The sequence below is a fragment of the Myripristis murdjan genome, chromosome 6, assembly GCF_902150065.1.
Source record: "Myripristis murdjan chromosome 6, fMyrMur1.1, whole genome shotgun sequence".
In the NCBI taxonomy this organism is placed as follows: domain Eukaryota; kingdom Metazoa; phylum Chordata; class Actinopteri; order Holocentriformes; family Holocentridae; genus Myripristis; species Myripristis murdjan.
The window spans coordinates 9,207,688-9,229,989 of NC_043985.1; the positions used below are offsets into that span (position 1 = coordinate 9,207,688).

A 22,302-nucleotide genomic window follows, 5' to 3' on the forward strand; every position below is an offset into this window, starting at 1 on the left:
TTCTATTGGATTTATCATAAGAAAATATCATAAATTTCCAAACCAGCTATGGGGACAAATAAGAGAAACAACTGACTGATGGGAAATTATTATTTGGGAACATTTATTGTGAACACTTTTATGATGCAAATACATTTCTAGTGATTTTGACTTGATCTTTACTCTGTATAATAAAGGCAAAAAAAAAGGCAAAAACTACAGCATCAAATGTGGCCTCTCTTAGACTAAAGCGATGATCTGCGGTTGCTGTTGTATTTTTCTCTCCTACAGGTGGGCAGCGGAGGCGGCGGATGCGGCGGAGGCGGAGGAGAGGCTCAAGCGGCAGGGCTTAGCGGGGATCGAACAGCCGACTGTTACGCCCAGCAGCATCATCACCACCATCACCATCAGCCCGTCACCCTGCCTCTGGCCCCCGCCTCCTGCAGCCTACCTGAGGCCAACTCTGCCTACCTGCCCCTGTCTGCCTGCCAGCCCTGCCACACACACTGCTCCTGCTGGCACAAGGTAGGCAGCCTCTCGTGTGGATGTGTGTGTGTGTGTGTGTGTGTGTGTGTGAGAGAGTGAGTGCTGTGATTTGTATTTTCACATTTCAGGCTTTCAGCTGCTGCTCTCATCCGACACGGCTCACAATGAGTGCAGCAGTGGAATAAGGTTTAATTGATAAAGAAATAAAAATAAAAATGGGGAGTTATTTGTCAAGAGAGTGAATCAGAGTGAGGAGAGCAGGAGGAAATCTGTTCTCTGCTGTTTGTTGACTTGGGATGGTGATAAATGTGAGGAGAAATGAAAGTACAGGTGAAGGCGACCATACAGTGTCAGTGAGGCTCCGTTCCAAGGTTTTGGTCGCTGTGGATCCCCTGTTGGAGGTGACTGGTGTGATTCAGCTTTTACAGAGCAAATTTCTCAGCCACTTGTGGCGCCATAATGGAGACTTGATGGTGCACATCATGTCTTAACATGTAAGAGGTAGGCTAGAAAAGAGAAAATGGTAAAAGATGTTTTTTGTGGTACAGCTAGAGATGTTTCAATACCATTTTTTCCCTTCTGATACCGATTCCACCTGAACTTGTGTATCGGCTGATACAGAGCACCGATCTGATACCGCTGCATTAAAAAAAAGAAAAAAAAAAAAAGAAAAAAACATAACAGCTGTATGCCACTAACCATGTGTGACTGTGATATGATTGGATCAAAAGCCTTGTATACAGCACAAACTGCCTTTTATCCTGATGGGACATTCCAGTGTAAGATATTGCCAAATTGTGGTCACACATGTGTCACAGCAGTCTGCTCACAGCTCTTTCACAGTGTCGTGTTTCTGATGCGTCACATCTGTGGGTTGTGGACTTGCGGGGGGTAAACTCGCCCAGAAAAACACAAATGTATGTCAGGATGTTTTTTTCACAAAAGATCAGAGCTAACACGGCCACAAGAGGATAAAAAACAGATCGGAGTGGTGCCTAGACTCATGTACTTACCATTGATGATGCCCGATCCAGCATGTTAGGTCGTGTTGGAGTTATTTCTGATATCGGTGTCGGTGTTGGAAAAACTCAAGTTACAGCAAAAGTGACCTGTCTGATGATGCAGGTTTGTTTGAAGGTTAGGTTGCTGTGATAGAGAAAACTGTCCTCATCTGTTTCTGCTCTGCAGCTCGTTTCTAATTCAAGTCTTAATCCAGCAGAAAGAGCACTGGTGCTATGACAGGTGGTGTCCAGGAGGGCGGCGACATCAACATCAGGAAAACTAAAACTTGGCTGGGCAAAGAGTTTTGCTCACCTGTGCCTCACTCTACACTGAAGGTTTTTTGTCTTTCACCACATACACAAGACTTGCAAGATTTTGTTTTTCTAACGCTGGTTGTAGATCAGTGTTCACTGAAGCGTCATTAACCTGCTAACTAGGTAGCAGGAAATTTGCAGGTTCACAAGCCTCTATAACGTTTGCTTATTATCTAGCCATTATATTAAGACTCATCTTTAGCTAAGATATGGAAAGGCAGAAGACAAGCTAGTTACCAAAACACAAACTTGATCAGCTGCACCACCAGTGAAATAATAAATTCCCTGTAAAAACAGCACAGAGAATAGGGATGGGCAAATATCACCTCCATAAAGCAATATCAGTATTGGCCCAATATTGTTTTTACTGCCAGTATTTAGCAAATTGGGAAAGTAGTAGCCTATGTTATTTAATACAACTGTCATACTTTCAAAAATGCACATGGGTGTCAGTAGCCTATTGCATCGGCCTCAAAATAACATATTGTTCCCTAACAGAAATGAGCTGTGTCTGTTAAAAAAAAAGAAGAGATCCCGTGTTCAGTCATGGCCGCCTGGTGCTGCTGTACCAGTCCAGGCTGCAGACTCAGTCTTGGTGAATAAACTGGTGCAGGTGGATTTTCTGATCCTAAATCTTCCTCTGAAGCTCCCTGCCTCAGTCTTTACTCATTTGTTTGTTTCTTATTTGTTTCACTTTCAGATACATTTTCCATACATACGTGAATATAACCACAATTAATTTAAGACTACTATTTGTCATAAATAAATAAATAAATAAATAAATAGATAAATACTGGGTACCCAGTCAAATGACCAGCTGTAGGTTATGGGGACTCGCTGCATTGAAAAGTCCTTAGCTTCTCTGAGTGTGTATTACCTGGAGGCCCCTCTTACTGGGGATGCAAAATGGCACAGACATGTAAAACCTGTCCTGTACACAGTGATGCTCGGCACAGACGGGACTGAGCACTTGAGGGTTTTGCAGAGCCTCTTTGCCTCAGTCTGAACGTGTTGAGCGTTTTCTGACTGACGTCTGTGATGTTTCTCAGAGGACGCCGTCTCCGGTACAACCAGTGAATGTGGCGTGAAGTTCTGTGAGAGTCAGAGCTGAGCGACAGTCACAAGACGCAGCGGCAGCAGCTCTCACTGCTGAAACAGTGTTAGCTGTGAATTTCTGAAGGTCTCATCAGGATAAATCCCTGCTCTCTCCACTGCCCTGTGCTGCTGTACCGTCACGTGTGGTGCGGTGATGCAGGAGAGCCTCGGTGTCTTCACATGTCTTTGTCTTGGTTCTGAGTGTGTGGAAACCCCCGGGGGGTCACAGCTCAAAACATAAATCCATGTGCAAATGTTTCTGTCAGCTTCCCAATCTGTGTGCACAACTTGATAATCCACAGCCGTGAATTACAAATTTGTTATGTGTACAATCTGTTCACGTTTGTGAACCGTAAAGCTCCTGTGTGTCCAGAACTGTGGCCTCGTCTTCCTGTGATAAAGGTTGGGCTTCTGTGCGTCTTTTTTTAATCTGCTCGTGCTAAATGACTTTTGTTTGTTCCACACAAGCTGAAGCACACAAAGTGGATCTCTGCCTGTTTCTTTTCAACACAAAGACGTGTCAGTAACATCCTGTGCTGTGTTTGGATATGAAACATCTGTTTGGAACTATTAATTGATTAATCAATTGACAGAAAATAAATGGATTATAATTTCCATAACTGAATAATCATTTTAGTCATTTGTCAAGTAAAACTACCAAATTTTGTTGGTTATATCTTCAAAAATACAAAAATATTCTAGTTCTTAGTTCTTTCACAAAATAATTAAAAAAAAAAGTTTATTTTTTGGCTGCTGATCAGACTGAGGAGGCAGTTTGAAGACATCACTGTGGCTTTCATCATCACTTTTAACCTTAATTTTCATAGATGAAATGATTACTTGTAAATAGTTGACAGATTAATCGTTAGTGAAAATATTTGGTTATTTGCAGACCTGGCTGGGTTGCAGTGTATCTGTGTCGGGCTGAAAAGCAGCACAGATGTGAGACACCCAGTTCCATCTTCACCTCTGGACGTCCACTGGCTCGGTTCATATGGGTAGCTTTTCCTGTTAGCTTAGCATAAAGACTTGAAGTGTATGGGAGTTGTTAGCCTAGCTCGGTCAAAGTGAGAAAATAAACCTTCCAGCTGTCTTATTTACACAGTGTATTGTGGATTTGGAGAGGTAAACCTGTGCCAGATGGTATCCCTCCACACTCGTGCCGTCACAGTCCCACCGTCTGACAGATAAAGAGACAAACAGAGAAAAGGAGATAGGATGTTTTTCTTCTTTTCTAACCTTCATCGTGCCCCGTAGCCTCTCGTGCTTTTTACTCTCTTTCTCTCTTTGACACACTCTCGCTCATATAGGTGCACACACACACACACACACACACACACACACACACACAGAGGCAGGCATGCCTGCTGTTTAAACATGTGTGAGCAGTGAAGGGAAAGTACCCAGCTCAGAGAGGAGCGTTTGTATTTAGTGTTTTGTTGCTCTTGGCTCCTGCTTAGTGCAGGTCAGCACATTTCTCTATGCTGAAATCAACCCTCTGTGGTGTGTGTGTGTGTGTGTGTGTGTGTGTGTGTGTGTATGTCTCCAGTGAATCCCCAGGAAGTTATAAATGCACTCTCTCTCCCTCTCTCTGGCTCTCTCCCTCCCTCTCTCCTTCTCTCTCTCTCTCTCTCTCCCCCTCTCTCTCTCTGTCTCCCCCCCTCCCTCTCTCTCTCTCTCTCTCTGCCCCCCCCTCCCCTCTCTCTCTCTCTCTCTGTCTCTCTCTTTCCTCCCTCAGTGCTCAGCAGGACAGGCTTTCATTGTGAACCAGTGCAGTCACATACAGTATCTACAGTAGAGAGGCCGTTGAGGCTCACGGGTTAAAACGTAGGGCACGACAGAGCTGGAGAGTAGGGAGCGCAGGGAAGTTTCGGCAGGAGCGGTCCCGTCGCAGAGGTCCCGCGTCGTCACACCCCTGTCCCACATCAGCCTCCGTCCTGTCCTGCAGGCCCGCTCTTCCTCCAGCGGCGTAAAAAAGCCGAGCTGAATACGCTAATTTTAACTCAAAGCTGCTGGTCGTCGAATCAGCCCGGAGGAGAAGTTTGATTCGGGCGGTTAAAAAAAAAAAAAAAAAAAAAAAAAAAAAAAAGCAGGCCTGTTATGTTACAGCTTTATGTCTCCATAAAAAAACAACAGCAGTGTCAGAATAAGCAGCGACAGCGAGTGTTAAGTGACTTTTATTAGGAACGGGAGGAGACACTCATGTTGGTCACACCAGCGTTCAGGTGTTTTTTTTTTGTTTGTTTGTTTTTTCAGTCGTGGGCTCTCAGGAGATAAGCCAGTGAGATAACACAGATCCAAATCACATCAAATCAAATCAAGATGCGTGGCTCTTCATGTTTCCTGGAGCACACGGTCCCATGCTTGTTTTTCCTCCTTCCTCGTGTTTCCCTGCTGTTAATTATTCCTCGTCTCAGTTTGTGTTATGACTTTATGTAACTGGGACTGAGTCAGTGTCTCCTCTGCCCGCCTTTACAGCGTACTGTACCGAGGGAGGAGGAGTTGGCGGCTTTGGCTGAGTAACATGCGGATGTGGCAGTAGCACACTTAATTGGTTTCAGATCTACTGCCTCACTCTTTCTGTGTGTGTGTGTGTGTGTGTGTGTGTGTGTGTGTGCTTGTGTGTGTGTGATTACAGGCAATGCAGCACGAATTAGGTTCTCCCTCAGGGTTAGTTTGAACCTCACTACATAACGAGTTGTAATTGTAATTAGACCTAAACGAGGACAGGCGCAGCCATATTGGCCGGGTAAGAATAAATTAGATGTATTGTATCGCAAGTATATCACATTATCCACTTTACCGTTCAGTACATTGTGTAGACAGCGCTGATATAACACCGCTCCCGTGTGTGTGTGTGTGTGTGTGTGTGTGTGTGTGTGTGTGTGCAATCCCTCTCGTTTTTAGAGATGACTGATGTTTCACACTACTGGTTTTGAAAGAACTGCAATGGTTGAATTTCCACAACGAACAGATTTCTGCATCTCAGCCCCGGAGTGACATTTTCCCCTCTGAATTTCTTGAAATGCTTACAAGTCATGAATAATGTGCAGTAAAACATATAAACAGTGTATTAGCGTGACAGATTGTTTACAGTAGAGGCCCAGAGCTTGGGTAATATGTCTTAATCTTGTTAGGCTCGGGGATTTGCACAGTGCGGTGTTTGTTTTATAGACTGAGAATTTACGGGGCACTATCGCCGCGTTCATATTCTGCTTACATTACAGCATGTGTTACTCACAACTCTGCGTCACGAGAGCCGATGCTACAAGCCAGCTGTAAGGTCACCCATCATGTATGAACGTGCCCATGGATTAATCCACCCAAAACACCCAGTGGAGATGTGCCTGTCGCTCCTGGGGCCATTTTTATGTTTGGGTTTTTGTTTCTTACCCCGATGGATAACTGGCAAAACATAAATGTCACATTGTGGGTTTGATTGCAGGAAAATTTGGAGCTGCCTAAAACTCCTAAAACCTGAAAATCAAAGCTGTCTCCTGTCTTTACAGTGAACGCACTAGATCTGCTGTGTTGTTTTCCCTCTGCACTGCAAAAACTCAAATCTTACCAAGATTATTTGTCTTATTTCAAGTCAAAAATGTCTTATTACTAGTCAAAATATCTCATTACACTTAAAATAAGACATGATCACCTCAGAAGTAACTTGTTTTTAGACAATTGTTTCTCGTTTCAAGTGAAAATTTGCTTGAAACAAGTGAAAATTTGCTCTTTTCATTGGCAAAATTTGTTTCTTGTTTCTAGCTAATTTTCACTTATTTCAAGTGAATTTTCACTTTTTCCACTGGCAAATTTTGCCAATGAAACAAGCAAATTTTCACTTGTTTCAAGTGAATTTTCACTTGAAACAAGTGAAAATTGTCTAAAAACAATTTACTTCTGAGGTGATCATGTCTTATTTTAAGTGTAATGAGATATTTTGACTAGAAATAAGACATTTTTGACTTGAAATAAGACAAATAATCTTAGTAAGATTTTGCTTTTTTGCAGTGTGTAAGCGGCGTGGATGTGATTTTAGACACATCTCAGTGTACTGAAACGCTCAGACGCCCGCCTTTGATAGCAAAGCACAAATCTGCACCTGGTCTCCGTGTTTTGCTGAAAGGCATTCTGGGAGCTGCAGGGAAATGAGGGTGGCACATGAGGCAGGCTGAGGGAAAGCGAGTAGGAGTGAGACTTTCGGGTTGCCATTGCCTGATGGTTATGGAAGGCCAGTGGGTTGCCAGTTTGATTTCCTGGAACGGGTGGGACAGTAACAGTGGCGAGCAAGGCACTTCACCCCCAGCTCTGGGCTGATGTGCCAGGCAGCTCCCAGGTGTGTGTGTGTGTGTGTGTGTGTACCTGTGCAAAGCCTCTCTCTCTGCAGCTACACCCCGAGGATGTTGCTATAAATACAAGTACGCTCTCAGTCAACTAACGTGGCTAAACATCGGTTCGTGCAGCAGTGCCAGATCTGTCTCCGCGCTTTGTTTTAGCTCGGTGCCAGGGCTGCAGAGGGTGGCTCAGCTGGAAGCGATGCACTCCGAGTTTCTCCAGCCAGGCGCGGCGCAGATCCACAGCGTGGTGTTCGAGCTTGTGGGTTGATGAGCGGCGTCTTGTATCCGCGTTTGTCAGAGTTTGGTGGTGGTTGCACCCACGTGGGGCTGAAAGGGCATCTGGCCGAGATGAGGGCAAGACTGTAGGTGTGGGAAGCGCGGTGGAAACACCAATCTGGTCTGATCATCTGCGAGCACTGCAACAGGACGAGAAGTTACTGTTTGCTCATGAAACAGCCGCAGGCCCTGCGCAGACGTGGCGTTAACATCCACCTCGGCCGATCCGATCACAAGCGGACAGCCAAGGCGAATCGGCCTTCATGCTCGGCGTTATTATGAGTCTCAAGTCAGATCCCTCCAAAATACATCCGTCCATTCTTATCTTACTTTGATTCCTCTGCCCTTTACTCAAACACGTCTGTATTCCTCACACATCCCTGCTCCTTTAAAAAAAATTTAAAAAAAAAATGAAAAAAACATTAATTAAAAAATAATAAATTAAAACAATTTAAAAAATTAAAATTAAAATAAAAAAAATTAAAATAAAAAAAAAAAAAAATTAAAAAGCAGTTATGTCCAAGCTCTTAAATTGTTGGATTTCCTGAGGAAGACACTACACTGCAAAAACGCAAAATCTTACCAAGATTATTTGTCTTATTTCAAGTCAAAAATGTCTTATTTCTAGTCAAAATATCTCATTATTATTACTCAGAAGTAATTTGCTTGTTTCATTGGCAAAATTTGCCAGTGGAAAAAGTGAAAATTCACTTGAAATAAGTGAAAATTAGCTAGAAACAAGAAACAAATTTTGCCAATGAAACAAGCAAATTTTCACTTGTTTCAAGCAAATTTTCACTTGAAACAAGTGATTTGCTGAAAGGCATCATGTCTTATTTTAAGTGTAATGAGATATTTTGACTAGGAATAAGACATTTTTGACTTGAAATAAGACAAATAATCTTGGTAAGATTTTGAGTTTTTGCAGTGTACCCGCTCACCACAAAAACAAACTGCCTTCAGATTTAAATTTCACACCAACAGCCTCCTCTGTCAAAAACTCATCCCTTCTATTGGCTCTCTCCAGTTGTGACTGAATCGCCCAAGAAAGACCAAAACAAGTTAAAACCCAGTATGAGCTGAGTCATGGATTCTGCTCAGGCACTAGCGCACTAGTCGTACATTGGTGATTTAGTGAGTCTGGTCGTGTGTATCTCAGTTTGGACAGGCGCTGTCACGGTGAACTGCAGATAATCCTCTTTGCAGCTGTTTCATCTTCAGTCAAACACGGCATTCACATCAAAAGATAAATATGACCCGAGCACCAGGTTACCAGTTCTTCCCTCCCAGTCTGACCGGCCCGGTTTGTTAAACCGAGCAGAAACAGTCAGAAATGTCATGTTGAGTTCGCGGTCTGTCGTATTCCATGCCCATTCCAGCAGGCAAACAGGAGCTATTTTAAGCAGGGAAGTGAATGCTGTATGTGCTTAGCCCTAACCTTTGAGCTGTGGTGTTAACCCTTGTCTTGCTGCGTGATCTCTCACCCCTCCAGGGCCAGGCCAGGGAGGCCGGCGTGGGTTCAGTCGTCGGGTCAGGGGTCACCGCGGGACGAGCGGACCCTGTGGTCGGCCAGGACCTGCCCCCCCCACATGCGGACCTCCCTGCTGCTTCTCACCCACCTCCTCCCCTTCCCCCCGGGCAAAGCCAAGAAGCACCAGCACCGGCCAAGAACCACCCAGGGAAGGCTGGAAAAGGTGAGCTGCTGGTGCCGGAGCAGAGGCCCCGTGGATGCAGCGCTGGGGCTGTAATGGAAATATCATGTCCTGTTGTGCGTCTCAGACTCTTTCTGTGTGACCCAATGTCTGCCTGAGCCCCAAGCACCTGTGCATATTAGCCTGAAGTGAGTGGATGTCTATGTGTGTGTGTGTGTGTGTGTGTGTGTTTTTGTGGTCTTACATGTGCATAGTGAGTGTGTTGTGCTAGACAACCCAGTCAAGCCCAGTCGAACAAGATGTGGCATGCTGGCAAATCTGAACGCTGCAACTAAGCTTAAAGAATTCTCCCCTAAGGCCAGGGTTTGTGTGTGTGTGTGTGTGTGTGTGTGTGTGCTGAAGTTGGTAATAAGTGCCTGTGACAAGGCTGAAAGGAGCAGGAAACTTGCTTACGGATGGATTTGGATTCAGGTTTGGGATGATTCTTGAGCAAACCAAAGACCCACCAGTGTTGTGAACCTTTATGGCAACAGCTCAACATTCTCCTCCAGTGAGTTCCAGTAAACGCCTGCACTAACTAGCTGAACGAATAATACACTTCTATTTCACACGTTCAATGGCAAGAAAATGCCGTTCCCCCAAACTCTTTTAATTATAAAGTGCCTGTCAAATTAAAAAGGAGGGGCTAAAAATGTCCCCTAATTACAAGAAAGAAAATTTTGATCCTGCTGAATTATAAAATATTCAAATGTGACTGTGCCTGGTGTCCCCCACGAGCCCCCGTAGGTCACGTGCGGGAGCCGATGACAGGAATTCTTTCCATTGCATTCTGGGCAAGAAGAAACTGAGCACTTTTTAAACACACACATTCAGACTGAAGCTGTGTCAAATGTCTGACTGTATTCTGATTGTATTGCGTTTGTACATATCACTGTACCGTTCATAAAAATACACTGAAAAGGATCTAAACGCCCTAAAAATCAGAAGACATGAAAACTGATCCACACAGGCCGACCTGCGCCGTCGTCTCCGTCGCTCTCCAAGTGCACAGTAAAACTCTTGAGCGGAAAACTCCCCCTGAAATCTCGCGCTCCGTAAGGCAGCATGATCTCAGTCCGGCCAGCTGATCACAATCACCAGGTCGCCAATCAGCGCCTCGGGGTGCGTGTGATTTACGGCGCAGGCCAGCCTCTCCGTCTGTTATTGTGCTGGCATCCCGCCTCTGTCTGTAACACAATACTCAACTATCTCACTACCTCATGGCCACTCTGCATAGCTGTCAGCAGCGTACACACACACTCACACGCACATGCACATGGAGTTGAATTCAGAGTGAAGAAATTATAAAACACACACTTAGGTTTATATGCCCTGCCCTCCTGTTTTCCCTGTAGGAGCCTGTGTGTGTTTACATTTTTTGCTAACTCAGGCCCGGCAGAATCAGCCACACCTCAGATACATGTGTGCGTGTGTGTGTTTTGCAGCGTGCACACCGCAGGAAAAACACACGGAGACAGTGGAAGCTGCACCAGAGGCGGTGATGGGAATAAAGCGAACGGAGCGTCTTATTTTGAGCCTGTCGTCATGATGTCACGTGCACTCACACACACCACTGGACTCCCTAAAGTGTGTATGTGTTGGCATTCAGAGCCTTTGACAGCTGCTGCTGGACGGACACAAGACAAGGTGGCGAGGGGTGTGTGTGTGTGTGTGTGTGTACGAGAGAGAGTAAAAGAGACAAAAGAAATCCACGACACGTATTCCTGCCCAAATATTGAAAATGTAACAGGGAGGACTGTCACTGATAGACACTCCTAATCCTCTCCTAAAGCTGCACCTCCCTCTCTTTCTCAGTCTCTCACACACTCTTTCTCTCCGTCGTTTTTAGCTTAATCCTCCCTGCCTCTGCGTTTTCACCCCGTTCTCCCTCTCTCCATTTGTCTCCTCCCTTCATTCTTGTCTCTCTCTCCCTCCTGCTTGTCCCTGCACGCCTGATGCGGTTTCACATGGAGCGTTTAGGAGTCTAATGCATCTAAATCGATATCCCCGTGGGTCGAGTGCACACCCAGACACACAGACACCCATCAGCTCACCTCTCTCTCACCTTCCGTCTAATGACATGGATCTCATGGCAACGGCGCCGCCTCGACCTGCCTCTGCGGCGCACACAGGCACACACATACCTCCACATGCACGCACAGGCATACATGCATGTACATATGTATGATAAAGAAGAAGTGCAAGGTATACAAAGGAAAGGCCCTCTGGCAAGCGTGTGAAACGAGGTCATCAAGTTAAACATCGACCCGAATGAGCGCAAGATCTTTAAAATGTAATATTTGGACCCAGTGATCCCCGCTCAGCACCAGACGTCATTTAAATGCTGCAGCCAAGTTTTAGATTAGGCAACAGTAAACAAATGGTCACATATTCAAATAATGCATAAACAGCTGTTGCACCAGGAAAGTTCACATTCACAAAGTAATGCTGTATGCTTGCCTGTGTAGCTGAGTTTTATCCTAGATGTTCAGGGTCATTTATACCGCTTTTAAAAGTCTAATCAAAGTAAAGTCAAAGCTCAGTGGGACTTTGGAAAGATACTCAAGCCCTGATTTTGCAAAACGATGCAGGTAGCAGCCGTGGGTGACAACAGACGGTGCCTCGAATTCCATTTTGTTGCTGTATTTGCTGGGGACGGTGCATTTTCAGTGCAAACAGAGAAACACGATGTGGCAGAAGGGGATAAGTTATCCAAGAGAGGTAGACCAAATGGAAAGTGCTTCCTTGTGAGATGAGTTTTCAAGTGCCAGTAGAAGATGGCGGGGTCTGTATGCTATCCTGATAAAAAATGTCCAAAACTGCAGAACCAGGAGCGAAAAAAATTTGGCGCCAAAGTACGGGGTTGGACCTTGGCCCACAGGTCTGGGGACGCAAGGCTCTGAGAAGCCTTGAATGCCAGCAGCAGGGTTGTAAATTTGATGCAAATGGCCGCAGGCAGCTGGTGGACAGAGTACAGGTGTTGGAGCTGTGAGGTTGAAGACAAGGTGCTGTGAGTTAGAGCAGCAGCAGCAGGGAGGGCCTCACTCGCTGGGCAGTGCAGAGCGTGAATCTATGCTGAAATGCAAGATTGGCAAGGACTATCTACATGTTCACAGGAGGCGGGCAGATCTGCAGGGTTGAAGGCCAAGGAGAGAGAAGCAGCTCCAGCAGTTTGGAGCAGGACGGCCCAGCAGGGGATGGAGTGTCCCTGCAGGCTTTGTGGGAAAATCCTCATTTACTGTAGAATGATGCACATAGAGGAGGTGAAAAGACAGCAGGGGTGTGGAGTAGAGTTCAAGTTCTTTTTTGGCGTATACCAACAATTCAACACAAAAAGTCCAGTGGGCCTTTTGCCCTGTTAAGTTCCATAAGAATATCAAATGAAAGCCGGTGTATGTGGCTTGTGGAAACGCCATTTCTCAGCCCTAACATCATAAATCCAAAGCAGTGTTGAATGTTCTAGATTAGATAGAATGTGTTTTGTGATAGTGATAGTTTGTGATAGTTTTGTGAATGTGATAGAATGCTTTTTTTTTCAGATCAGGTACAAAATCTGAACACCTCTAAGAGATGGCAGTTGCAGTTACCTGTGGGAGGCTGAAGTCACACTTTAAGGGTTTGTCCCATTTTTAGGAAATGTACTGAGAAAAGCCATTCAGCTCAACCTCAACTGTCTGGTTTTCTGGACAACTTTTAAAGCCAAAGTGAACTTTGATAGAATCCTAGGATGTAAGATGTAAGATGTAAGCTCCTGAGATGGAGCTGAAACCTCCTCATCAGCTGCTCTGAGCTCCTCTGGGCGGCTAATCCACAGCACTGTGTTTGTGTCTCTCCATTCAGCCTATAGAGCTGCAAAACAGCTCCCGAAATAACACTTTTTAGTTGATAAATGAACATGAACAAAGTGGATTATGCCAATATAAATAACTTGTCCTGGTACCCTTTTTTTTTTTTTTTAGAAAATTAAACGTCTCTTTTCTTGTTATTTTCTTATTGGAACAGGAAAGTAGATCCGGGTGGTAGCATCTGCAGGAAGGTTCTGCACAGCAGCCTTGTGGCTCGAAGAAATGACCTGAAAGTATTGTCACAAATAATTAAATTAATAATTAAATTATTAATAATAATTAATAAAATAGGGACCAGGGGCCTCATTTATAAAACTTTGCGTATGATCCATACTAAAAGTGTACGTACACCGTAAAAGCTGAAAATGGCGTACACCCCAAAAAATCCAGACTTATAAAGCCATGCGTACGCACACCTGCAAGCAGTTTCCCTTTATAAATCACAGTCCACCTGAAAGTTTGCGGACAAGATTGCGTCTCATCCTCCGCCCACTACACGCCCACATTCAACCATAAATGGCCAATGCAAAGCACCTCATGAATGTTGATGCATATGTAAATGATCCAGCTGACCAATGGTGTGTTACGGTTAATCATGGCAACCTGCGAGAGAAAGGCGGAAAAACGGAATTTTACAGATACGGAAATCGAGGTGCCACTGTCACCTGCAGCCTACAGGTGACAGTGGTTCCTTTGCGTGGAAAGTGGCGTACGCCAATTTCAGGCCCCGTTTTGTGCGTACGCAATGTTTATAAATGAGGCCCCAGGACTTTTTGTTTTATAGACTGACATAATCTGCTTTGTTTGCGTTTGTTTATGCACTAAAAGTGCTATTTTGGGAGCTGTTCTGCCAAGATATGGAGATATTATATAAGTACTCTATAATATTTGTTATAATATCTATAATGTGTCCAGGGGAGCACAGAGCATCTAATGAGGTTATTTTACCACCATGTCGGCTCAAATCCCGTCCAGGTAACTACTGAACCAGACACGCTGCCAGAGTTCAGTCTCGCTTTAAAGGGACGTCACTTGACTTCTGTCAGCAACCGAGAACGTGCAGCAACACAGCCGGTCTCATTTTCACAGCAGCCACATTTTCACAACATATATCAGTAATGAGTCCAGTAAAGTACTCTTCAGTAAAGAGTTAGTGCGCTGATGTGTTTGCTTTAGATGGGTAGCCCCTCAGCGTCCCACCCGCAGCGTCTGCTTTAGCTTCACATGATTTGTTCCTTTTGGGAGCGAGGTGCGTTTACATTCCTCCAGGCCATCTAAACTAATCATCTCTGATTGGTTCATGTGTTGCAGCCGTCGGCCGGAATAGAAAGAGCTTTTAGTGCGTTTGGCCAGGCTTTTGTGGGAGTGTGTAAACATGTTAAGTGGCGTTAATCATTTATGAAACAATCTCCCGTCTTTCAGCGGTGATTGAGAGGGTGGTGCTGAGAGAAGTCACGCACAAGCCTGATGACACTGGAGAATATATGCTGGAGGTGAGTGCTGTGTAAACACACACACACATGTACAGGCAGACGGCTCATGTTTCACCCACTTATCACTCATCAGCTCCTTTCCTCACTTCCCAAATTTACACGCCTCCTCCCTTCCTCCCCTTACCCTCTTCCACCTGTTTTGCCTCTTCCTCTCCTCTTCCTCCTCTTTCACTCCAGCTTTTCTAGACACATGGTTTGTTTAAATGTGCCGTCTGCTCAGTGTTATCACTGTTTTCCCTCCATCCAGTTTGGATATTTATGAGCCCTCTTGTCCTCTGTTGCATCCTCCTCTCACCTCCCTGTTCACTCCTACTTTCCTCCCTCCTCCCTCCTCCCTCCTTCCTCCTCCTTCCTCCTCCCTTCTCCCGCGGCTGCAGGCCAGCTGGTCAGACGGCTGTGTGTCCTCTGTGGTCCGAACTCAGCAGGAGGTGATGGAGCTGCTGTCCCAGGTCAGGACCACCACAGAAACATACTCATAAAACCAAGAAAAGCTTTATTTATAGTACTGTGTAAAACCACAGTTCTTATCTTGCTTCACATAAAGAAACACAAAACAGCAAGAAGCCAGGGGATAAAAAGGATTAAATCTGTTCTGCGGTTTGCTTTGTTTTGCGTTGCATTGTATCGTAGCATCTTCATCTTGTTTGTGTTTTTATCTGTCAGCTATCACAAGCATTTCCTGATGAAGGGGTGGAAAAGTTCCTCCCTCAGTCCCTGGAGCTGGACCCCAGGTCAGTCTGACACCCCTGCCTGCCTTATTAAGACATTTTTTTTTCATGCATTTAGAAGATCAGCTGGTTGTTTTTCTACATTGTGCGACCATGCCAAAGAAAATCAAATTTTTACATCACTGAAGTCCTCAGACTGAATTACAGGAAGGGAAAGTCACTGATTTTTATAAAGCTATACTGGGAACCCTGCACTTTACACGCACAGGTTTGTACAGAGGGGGATGACCTAACACAGACCTCCACAGCTGTAGTGGAGGCCCACTGCACAGATTTCTGCAGGTTATACGTTAAAACTGACCTTTCCACAAAGTTGACTGGACAGGGCTAATCTACTTGTTTTATTTACTGATAACCAAAATTATTAGTTATCTCCCCGCCCAGCAAAAATTAGATGAAAAGACGTTGAAAATACATCACTGCCATACGTCTAAACAACATGAAAGGTGAAAGGTGAAAAGCCGTCATTTTCAGTTTGAAAAGATATCTCTGTAAAGACTTCCCCGTACCATCTACCAGCTGTTTTTGGGCTAAATTAGGTCCAAATCAGACTAAACTAAACACTGCCCAACTTACAGCGGCTATTTTTGGGTGAAATGAAGGCCATGATGGACTGACCAGATTTAGCCCAAAACACAACGTCCAAAAGTCGTCTGGTGTTTGGATGGTGAAACTAAACTAAAAACTAGACTCTAGGAAAAAATGAAAACTAGTGTACTTACCAAACTTACTGAAATAAAGTTAAAAAATATAGAGAAAATGGCTTTAGTGATTGGAATACCTGTTCAGACAAACACCTGCCATATTAGAATAAAAAAACAAACTATAGCTAATGCTGAAACTAATAAAAAGTAAACTGAAATTAAACATTTTTACACAATACTAAACAAACTAGCTAAGTGTATTCTGGAAGCTAACTGAAACTAAACTGAATTGAAAACAAAAATTAAAAGCAAAATAAAAATAAAAATAAAATGAAAATATTTAATAACTGCTGAGAACTCATGATCTCACCACTGATAAATCCAATCAATCTTGTGTTTAACGTTAGCTTGGAAGCTAATCTGCTCGACCAATCATCACTAATCACAGGTTAAAGATTTATAGTCTCCTTGTCAGTGTTTCTCACTTGCACATTACCTAACAGATGTGGAAGAGGCTAGCATTAGCAGTGCGCTGGTGGCTGTGTTTTCCCTTGACATTGCTTGCTAAAGTAGTCCCACAGGGCTTTGACCTGGGACCACTGCACATTGGACTAACACAGATCTTATAGACTTTTTTCCCAGCAGCCATTGTGACATGAAACAGCAGGTAAACTCAGGTGTTACTGATGAGGTTAATGAAGGCTCTGGTCCGTGGCGAGTCTGAGTCTTTCCAGTGAAAAAAGCTGTGAAAAAAATGGTAGAAAAAAAAAGCCTACATAAAAGAGCCGACAGAAAACAGAATAGAAAATGTAGTTTGTCAAACGTTTACATTTTTTTTTATCGAACCTGAATAGAGACATGGCTAGTTATTTTATGCATGACTGATATTTTTGAAAATTATTTTAAAAAATCTCATGTACCCCCAGGGTTACGCGCACCCCCATTTGGGAACCACTGATCTAGTGAAGAGTTTATCACCGTAACAGTCATTTTCTGTTGTCTGTGTCCAGGTGTGTGACGGCGCTGCCCTGCCACATCCTGCAGCACCACAGCGTCCAGCTCTTCTTCTCCTCCAGCAGGCCGCTGTCGCCCGGCGGTCCTCCTGCCCTGCCCTCCCCCCTGCCGGCCCTCCCCTCCTCCCCCCCCAGGGCTCCGGTGGCCCTCGCCTGCCCCTTCACCTCCAGCAGCAGTAAGCCCCTCCTTTGCTTCTGAACTGGTAATCTGCAAAACACATGCTCTCATTTGTATATTTACTTTTGGTAGCATCTTCAGTGCTTTGCATTTATTACTGAGGGGATCACCTGTCACTAAAGCAGTGTCTCTGATCATCTTTTTTTACTGGATTTTCCTTTGATTTGAGTTTGACTTTCTTCTCTTAGCTGGTTCAACCACGACGTCCTGTGTGTCCGGGAAAGAGACACCAGACTCTGAGTGTTCGGAACAGCCAAATGTAACTTGAACTTGCTTAAATCATTATAGCCATCCACCCAAACGTAGACGGCGGTTTAGTTGAAAATGTTGCTGATTATAACCTGATTCTTCACTTCACTTTGTGGCATACTGCACGGTGATAAGAAGGATAAAGGCATGAGGTGACATGTGGCAAATATGTGAAACTGGTGCAGGAGAGGGCATCGAATCAAGCAAGAGGACTTCATGGGGGGGGGGCGCTGTGGGGGATGAGTCTGGCGTTTCCTATTCTTAGATGCAAGGAAAAAGGGCGCCAAGGAGGGGCACGAGGCGTTTCGGATGAAAGGTTTCATGTCTGGGTTTGGGGCTGAGGGGGCGCGGGCGGAGCAGACGAGGTCCCCGGCAGCTGGGCTGGACGAACCAGAGGGGCCAGACTGCCGGCGGGATTTTCACTCTGGGTTTTGGAGGTGTGCGGGGACGTGGACAGCGTCTATTTTAGTCTGGTGTGGGAATTCAGCGTGGCATGTTTGTGTTGGGAGGCCTCGAGAGCGGTGACCTCATGTTGGTGTGTGTGCTTGTGTGTGTGTGTGTGTATCTCTGCATGTTGGATTCTGAGTGTGATTTTATCCTGGAGAGTATTTATAGTCCACAACACAGTGTTTGTGTGTGTGTGTATGTGTGTGTGTGTGTTTGCCAGACACTTGGGAGACCCCAGGGAAGCAAGGCTAATATGAACGTGTCTAACTCTGCTATAACACTCTTGAACAAACACAGACCTCTGCCCTCCAGTGGAATATGTCACATTTATTACACCAAACATGTTCACAGCACATTGCAAGTATGCTCATATTCTATATTATGTATTGATCTCAGTGGATACGGACAGCAGGCAATAAGCAGGCGATGGCACCTCACAACAGACGTTTGATTAGTTTTGATTTCAGGAGTGAGAGGACACACTGATGTTGATGCTGACTGGAGGTCTTTGTTTCGATGCTCTCTTTCAGGTCTGGGCTGTTTGCTGCAGTACAGAGGAGCCAACAGGTAGGATTTCCCTCTCCTGCTCTTTCTCTCTCTCTCTGATATGATTAAACAGAAAAGAGGGCTGTCAGATGAGGGAGGCGTGGCCCTGATCCTCCTTCCTGTTCCCCTGCAGGGCGGCGTACGGAGCGGCCAGCGTCCAGCCCGTCGTGACTGTCCACAGCTCCCCCCTGACTCGCTCCAACCCTCACCTCTCCTCTCTCCCTCCTCCTCTTCCCCCCTCCATGCCTCCTCCCCAGCACTCCCCCCAGCTGTCCTCTCTCCCTCCCCCCGCACCCGTCCAGCCCCCCCAGGCCTCCGATGGCGCCCCCCAGCTCCAGGCCCACTCTCAGTCCCATTCTTACTCCCAGCACCACCCTCAGCCTCAAACCAGCAGCCAGCCCGGCGGCCAACCCCAGTCCCAGTCGCAGCCTCAGCACCCGTCCCATTCCCAGCCATCGTCCCACTCACATTCCCAGCCCGGTCCTCAGTCCCACCCGTACCCGCAGTCCCATGCGCAGCCGTCGTCCCCGTCCCAGTCCCAGGCCAACACCCCAGAGCAGAACGGCATCCTGGACTGGCTACGCAGGCTCCGGCTCCACAAGTACTACCCCGTCTTCAAGCAGCTCACCATGGAGGAGGTAACAGAGACATGATTCTCAATCCCTGATTTCATATCATGGCAAAAACACAAACCCCACTTTGTTTACTGAAAAACACTGTATGAAGTATGAAGTATCAAGTTGATTCTTTCGATTCTAAAAACACAAGGAGCGGAATAATTTTCTCAGCTTGTTCTTTAAGTAGGCCTGTCTGTTCTTCATATTCACAAACCTAACACAGCAAGTCTTTTCCAAAACTATAAATAATATGTTTTATTGTGTTTTTTTTTTTTTCCACAGTTTCTAGCACTGACAGAGGAGGACCTGAACAAGTATGATTTGACCCAAGGAGCCAAGAAGAAACTGAAGACTCAGCTGGAGCTACAGAAGTCAGTGGAGTAGAGCCTCCTGCTGATGCTGCACTGTTTCTCTGTTTTTCTGTCTTACTGCGCGTTCACTCTGCGAGGACGTGGTCTGTAGCTCATTACGGGCCGGGGCCAGAGGCTGTGATTGCATCCGTGCGGCAGTCTGAACAGTCAAATCGTGCTTTCCGCTGCTTTGGCGTCGCCTTTTCTAAGGTCATATCCGGTGGCTTGTGGGCCGTGTCGCTCTCAGTGTGAATGCGTGGTCAGGGTCGGGGCACGCAGTTGTCCCTCTGTCGCAGGTCCCGCCGAGCGAAGCCGACGCTGATGAAAGAATGAATGAATGAATGAACAGCTGATGTTGTCAGCTGTTGACAGCCAGGACACAGACCTGCTGTAAATGTACCGTATATGCAGTGTAAGAATGCACTGATGTAAAACTGGAATCCAGTGTCGGTCTCATACCTGCTCAGGACAGCCTGCTGTCAGTAAGGCTGGACTAACACATCAGTAGAAAAGGGGGATCATTTTTGGTCAGAGCAGTATTTGTACTGCTGATATTTGGCCGATTTTGAAATTTGGTATTTTTGTGAGCTTTTTTTTTTTTTTTGGTCTCGGAGCGTGTTTCTTGATACAACTGTCAAATTACAGCAAGGACAAAAGCAACATGGCCTTTTATTTATGAAACACTTAACTGTCTTAAGACAGGCTTGTCTGAAAAGCTGAAGCTGTTTTGCACCTGTATGATGATTTTTATAAAAGTTGGTTTCAATGGAATCAATATGGGTAGTTATTGTAAGTCATGCTGATTTTCTGCCGTCTTCATACACACAGGGATGCTGCACTGTATCTCTGAAACAAAATACAAGGGATTTTATCCAAATATTCCTTCTCGAATGACCTCAGTGTACTGCTTGAGTAAAAGTTAAGGTGTTAGATGATATTTTATTTTGAATGAGTATCAGCGCTGATGAGAATGATGTATTCCTGGCTCTGTGTAACCCTGTGATTTAAAAATGTGTGTTTTGGGCGTTGCGCTGGGCTGGATAAACGCTGCATGTCTGTACAGCGAAACAGCGAGCTTTGGCTGAATCCGTGTCCCATTAACGATTAACAGGCAGCCTGATCGGCGCTGCTGTGAATCTAGAGCAGGTCCATACAGCGTCAATGGTTAACCTGTTGTTGGTGAGCTCGAGGCGATAAGATGTACTTATGAAGAGATAACTATCAGAAACACCTTAAAAAAGACACTCACACACACACACACTCGCACATTGACTCCTGATGCATAAATCTGCTCGTTATCTTCCTGTGTCCTTTCCCAGAATCGGCATGTTTCTATTAAGCAGGTGACCGTCTGAGTGTGTGTATGTGTGTGTGTACATGCACATACTTGCACAAGGCACAGAAAATGGAAAGTTCCAACGGTGGTTTTCCATGCGAGGGGCTGGAACATGTGATTGTGTCTCACAGTCGGGTTGTGAGCCCAGCGGCTGTCGGGTGGACAACGTCTCCCTCTGGTGTCCTCAGATCAGCACCAGCAGCTCTCAGACATCCGTTTGTTTTGAAATTACCTACCTTTTGGCCATTTCTGCTTTTTATCAGACCGACAGGAAAGACAGAAGAAGATGCAGCGAAGGGTCTGGGCCAGATTTGAACATGCATTTATTTTGGATATTCAGTCTGAGGCCTATGTAATTAAAGTCTGTCCAAACAGAGGGATACACATGTGATGGAAATTTTAAATCGATAAAGTTGATGCAATGATTCACCCCTTAAATTAGCTCAGTAAACACACTTAGCAAATATTAGACAAACTTAAAGATGATGAACTAGAATATGTATCAGATCCTTTCTCTTAATTTGCTACTTGCTTCATTTTTGTTTGTTTGTGTGTGTGTGTGTGTGTGTGTGTGTGTGTGTGCGCAGCAGGGAGATGAAGATGGAGAAGCGTTACACAGCCTCTCAGTTCTCTGGGTCCTGCGGTGGCATTGCCAGGGTGACACCCTCTAGTCACATGGGGCCCTCACCACACCCGACACCTGGTGCAGGTAAATAAAAAAAAAATTTAAAAAAAGCTGCTTGGTTGATCGTGCTAGTTTTACACCTTTTCAGCCTGAGGCCCAACCTGTATTTTCTGTGTGTTTGTTGTGTTGTAACGTGCCATGTGGAACCCACTAAACGTCCAAACATGCAACTTGGCTTTTTTTCTTCTATTCTTTGAAATCTAAATCAAATGTAAGGATGTTTCAGTAAATGCACTGGGACTTTACACCTTGTCACGTGGTGCAGCTCGTTGGCTCAGCAGGAGACGGATCATCCAGGACACATGGGAGTGTGTGCAGCTGTATGAATGTGAAGCAAGGCTGTAAAAAAAACAAACAAACAAAAAAACAAGCATGCTCAGACAATTTTCCTTGAATAAAAACACTGATTGCATTGAAATGTCCTGCAGGAGAGCTGCGAGTGGAGGTGGATGCCGTGCCCCACCACCACCCCTGCCCCGTTCCCAGAGACGGCAGCTCCTCCTCTGGCTACTCGAGCTCTCCCTGCTCCCCCCGGACGCCGCTCTGCCGCGAGCTGACCTTCGACAGGGCCAGAGACATTCACAGACGTAAGTCATCACGCCAAAGGAACGCTTTGGAGGGAGGCACAGAGCCATGCAGGCAGTAGTAGCTTCATGAATGCGGGGGTCGAGGTTTATGTAACGCAGCTTAATGATTTTTCTCACTTTACCCCCATGCAGATACCAGAATATGAGAATAATTTTCTGTAGCCTCAGACTGAGAAGGCACAGGCTAGTAAATGAGTTCCATTCCTGAAACAATGGAATGATTTACAATTCACTGATTCTTGAGAATTTGGATAAATCATGTCCCACTAAGAAAAATCCTATTTCTGCTGGAAATTTACAACATTTTAATGAATAAAAAGAATCAAGGGCATAATCAGGGGGTCCTTTGCACATTTGTAAGGTTCTTTTATAGGTTTATTTTTAATTTGTATTAATTTAATGATTAT

General features: G+C 45.2%; 2 protein-coding genes across 2 annotated transcripts in view; both read left to right on the top strand.

Annotated features, from left to right (window-relative positions):
* Window positions 1-7,226, top strand: part of jph3b (junctophilin 3b) — a 61,262-nt gene extending 54,036 nt beyond the window's left edge. The window contains exon 7 of the transcript XR_003928360.1: window positions 7,210-7,226. The gene's annotated coding sequence lies outside the window, so the exon portion shown is untranslated. The remainder of the gene's footprint in view (window positions 1-7,209) is intronic.
* Window positions 1-22,302, top strand: part of zcchc14 (zinc finger, CCHC domain containing 14) — a 31,042-nt gene that overhangs the window by 2,461 nt on the left and 6,279 nt on the right. The window contains exons 2-13 of the mRNA XM_030053397.1: window positions 271-504; window positions 7,203-7,469; window positions 8,979-9,180; window positions 14,445-14,515; window positions 14,893-14,964; window positions 15,179-15,246; window positions 16,898-17,076; window positions 18,305-18,341; window positions 18,454-18,958; window positions 19,220-19,308; window positions 21,211-21,332; window positions 21,737-21,895. Coding sequence (XP_029909257.1) covers window positions 271-504; window positions 7,203-7,469; window positions 8,979-9,180; window positions 14,445-14,515; window positions 14,893-14,964; window positions 15,179-15,246; window positions 16,898-17,076; window positions 18,305-18,341; window positions 18,454-18,958; window positions 19,220-19,308; window positions 21,211-21,332; window positions 21,737-21,895 — 2,005 coding nt within the window. The remainder of the gene's footprint in view (window positions 1-270; window positions 505-7,202; window positions 7,470-8,978; window positions 9,181-14,444; window positions 14,516-14,892; window positions 14,965-15,178; window positions 15,247-16,897; window positions 17,077-18,304; window positions 18,342-18,453; window positions 18,959-19,219; window positions 19,309-21,210; window positions 21,333-21,736; window positions 21,896-22,302) is intronic.